This window comes from Musa acuminata, chromosome BXJ3-4 (assembly GCF_036884655.1).
Source record: "Musa acuminata AAA Group cultivar baxijiao chromosome BXJ3-4, Cavendish_Baxijiao_AAA, whole genome shotgun sequence".
NCBI classification, from domain to species: Eukaryota; Viridiplantae; Streptophyta; class Magnoliopsida; order Zingiberales; family Musaceae; genus Musa; species Musa acuminata.
Window position 1 is genome coordinate 35,649,876 of NC_088352.1, and position 3,827 is coordinate 35,653,702.

Below are 3,827 nucleotides of genomic sequence, written 5' to 3' on the forward strand. Positions count from 1 at the left end.
ACTGTTTGACAATAAGACGTCATCAACCATCCGGTATTTCGTAAGCGGATCAATCAGTGAACTCATTCTCCAATGAGCACATGTACTATATCCCTAGTATTCCCACACGAGCAGCTATGAGACCAGCTGTATCCATCATATGGACGGGTATACAGCAAACACATTGACTGTCTGGTTATCTCGATGTCCCTCTCGAGTAATCTATGATTGGGATTATTTAGGACATGTGTTTAAAGGCGAATTGGTCATATTATCGTGATCTCATCATGATCTGATTCTCATTGCACAGATCCATATACATCACAATATATTCAAGCAATAGGCAATATAAAGTGATAAAATATCAAAATATAATAATAAATAAAAAGAATGCGTGTCAAGTCACACGTGTCATCACTCACGCTTGCAAAGCACCTATGACTAGCACGTTATATAACTCAACTAAGTCATCACATCTTAATCCACTCTTATAATATATTATGATAATATCGGTGTCATCTACCTATGCGCTAATTTAGAGTTTCACTCACGTATAAAATATATTACTATCGGCTTTCATTTGTTAGAGATCAAGCTGTCAAACATTAACTACATGTTTTTTAAGTTTATACTGTTGACAAACCAGTGGACTCTCTCCCAAGGCATCTCACTCAAAATATTTCAATTGCATTGGTTCAAAATTTGTTACGAGGGCATGATAGAATATCATGATGGAGACAAATATAGAACGATAACTTTATATTTTTTACATCCTCAATCAATTTATGAATTAAGGATAATCATAAATTTAAATGCATGATTTGATTAAGTACATGATAGAGAAAAATCTTTCTTAAATCCTCTATAAATATAGATTATCTCAACGAATAAAACAACAAGCTTCTCAATTTTTTGAGTGAAAATAAAGAGAGAAGGTTGTACTATCTGAATGAATAAAACAACAAGCTTCTCAATTTTTGAGTGAAAATAAAGAGAGAAGGTTGAGAGGTACATAAAAAGAGTCATACTAGAGTGAAAATAGATCTTATAATTGATCGGAAAGAATTTAATTTTCTTCATAAATATATATACAAATTTACTAAACCACATTAATCTTAAGCTAACTTTCTAATACATTATTTGATTATTAATCTACGATACATTTCTCTTTTTGGCCTCAAATTTTCTCCATTTCCTTCCCAACAAATAGTCAACGCTAATGTCTACACAACGGCCTACTAAATGTAATATAAATTATATGATATATCTTTTAATTTCTTAAGCCTAATCCAATTGTATCTAACAATCTATTAGACAACTTGTGAGAGTTCCAAATTCAATCAATTTGTGTATAATATACTTTGTATCCTTCAAAACTCGCTTGTAAAATTCTTCTGAGAACTCGTGCAGATTACTGTAAACCTGCAGGTAGGATGTCCTTTTCCTTCAAGACATGCTATACTTTGTGAGAGCTAATCTGAATGAAATGGAACCACAGAATCGAGAAGAAAAATCCAGAATTGGTGCCGCCTCAGTGTTTATCCAAACCACACACTCTCAATCATTGTCCTTCATTGTCCTTCCACGGCACAAATGCCACACCACACACTACTGTTCTTGCAAGCATCTGTGCATCTGTTATTGCCAACTCGTGGGTGAATAAGAAAGAAACGAGCTCTCCTGAAGCAGCAGAAGACTGGAATTCACTACACCATTACTTAATTTACATACTCGATCACCAGCAGCAGCAGTACATGAATGCACGACAGTGGAATTTTAAGATGATTAAGAAAGAAAGGAAGGAAGAACACAACAAAATGATCTGCAAACGGAAGGTAGACATGTGGATCTGATGGAGAGTCCATGCAGAGAAGAACACTCAGGATCTGCTCTTGAATGGGATGGCTCTGATGACCACCTGGTGGTAGAGGGCAGCGAGGGCAGCTCCAATGAAGGGACCAACCCAGAAGATCCACTGTGAAAGCATCAACACAAACACGAAGCTACATCAGAATTGTTGTAAGAGTTGGGAGTGTGCAGCTTAATCGTGCATCCACTTTAACATGCTTACATGGTCATCCCAGGCATGGTCCTTGTTGTAGATGACGGCAGCTCCCAGGCTCCGAGCAGGGTTGATGCCGGTGCCGGTGATCGGGATGGTTGCCAGGTGAACCAGGAAGACAGCGAATCCGATGGGCAAGGGCGCAAGAATCTGTTCATCATCCATCATTCATTTCTCGTTAGCCTCTGCTTCTACAAGCGAAAGCTGTGAGAGCTACACGAAAGCAAGGGGGGCTTACAGGCACGTGGGAGTCCCTGGCGTTGCGCTTGGCGTCGGTCGCGGAGAAGACGGTGTAGACCAGGATGAAGGTGCCCACGATCTCGGCGCCCAATCCGTCGCCCTTGGAGTAGCCGGAGGCCACGACGTTGGCTCCGCCACCGTTGCTCTGGTAGACACCCTTTTGGAACCCCTTGACGACGCCGGCACCGCAGATGGCGCCCAGGCACTGCATCACCATGTAGAAGAGGGCCCGTGTGAGGGACAGCTTCCTCGCCAGGAACAGCCCAAAGGTCACAGCAGGGTTGATATGCCCACCTGCACAAGAAACGCCGGCGAAGTGTAAGAAGAACAAGAACTATGAGCTCCGGAACAAGAAGCGAGGAGGTGGAAAGGTGTAAGCAAAAGTTTACCGGAGATGCCGGCGGTGCAGTAGACCAAAGCAAAGATCATGCCTCCAAAGGCCCACGCAATTCCCTGGATGCCCACAGTGGAACACTTGCTACTGGACTTGACCACCCCCATGACAGTGAGGATGGTGATGTAGAGGAAGAGAAAGGTGGCCACGAACTCCGCGATCCCAGCCCTGTAGAAGGACCAAGACTTGAGTTCCCCTGGCTCAAAGAGGGGTGCTGGTGGTGGCTCCTTGTAATCCTTGTCCTGAGCTGCCGTCCCTATGGGCTGCCTCTCTGAGAACTTGTTGGCTCCAAGCTTCACATCCTCCTCCTTCCCCTCCATTCTCTCTCTCTCTCTCTCTCTCTCTCTCTCTCTCTCTCTCTCTTTCTCACACACACACACACAGGACTTCTCTTCCTCAGCAACCTTCTGGAGCAACAGAAGAGAGCATGTGAAGGGAATTAAGGACCGCTCAGGTGTCTTTATAGAGGTACTGATGGTGAACAAAACAATTATTTTGATTTATGGTATAAAATTGTCCAGACGCTTCCTTTCTTTTACCATTTTATAGTAAAAAAGGATAGGATTAGGTAGAAGAATCATCACCTAATGTTGCTGTATTTCTACTGGATTTATGTAGTGGTTTAATAGGTACACCACTCGGAAGTCCATATTCAAAAGGCTTCTCTATCCTTCTCATACCCTGAGGGTAATGATCTCACCGTGGATGCTTCGATGTGCATCAGTATCAATGCAAGGATAACACATGTACAGGCAAGTTTGCAGTGAACAAGACAGACAAAGGACGTCTGCAGGTCACTCTTGTCCCTTCCTCTTTTCCCCACTGGCTGCAGCCTTGCACCGTCGTCTTGCCTCTTTAATGGATTCTGTTCGCTTGGCTCATCCAAACCCATTATGTTTCACTGTTATCTCATCCCCGTAAAGCTTGCAGAACAGGACAGTGTGGGCACGATGAATGCAGAGGTTTAGGTCATACTGGCGCTGGGAGACGCCCGTTGCAGGAAGCGACAGCCTTGGACTCACCTCAACGGCTACTTGGATCAATGATCTATCCCTCCACTGTTCATCTTCTCCACCAAACACTGGGTGAAGTACAGGTGTGACCATCTTCATATTGCAGGCATCATGATGAATGCGATTAAAATTGGTTCAG

General features: G+C 43.1%; 1 protein-coding gene across 1 annotated transcript; it reads right to left on the minus strand.

The window, feature by feature from the left end:
* Positions 1-1,660: 1,660 nt before the first annotated feature.
* LOC135581612 (aquaporin PIP1-2-like) lies at positions 1,661-3,096 on the minus strand. Its single transcript, XM_065149542.1, has 4 exons — positions 2,671-3,096; positions 2,280-2,575; positions 2,051-2,191; positions 1,661-1,954 (listed from the first exon to the last, which is right to left on the minus strand). The coding sequence occupies exons 1-4, from the start codon at positions 2,993-2,995 to the stop codon at positions 1,859-1,861; spliced, it is 858 nt and encodes a 285-aa protein (XP_065005614.1). The 5' UTR covers positions 2,996-3,096; the 3' UTR covers positions 1,661-1,858.
* Between the last annotated feature and the right edge of the window lie 731 nt (positions 3,097-3,827).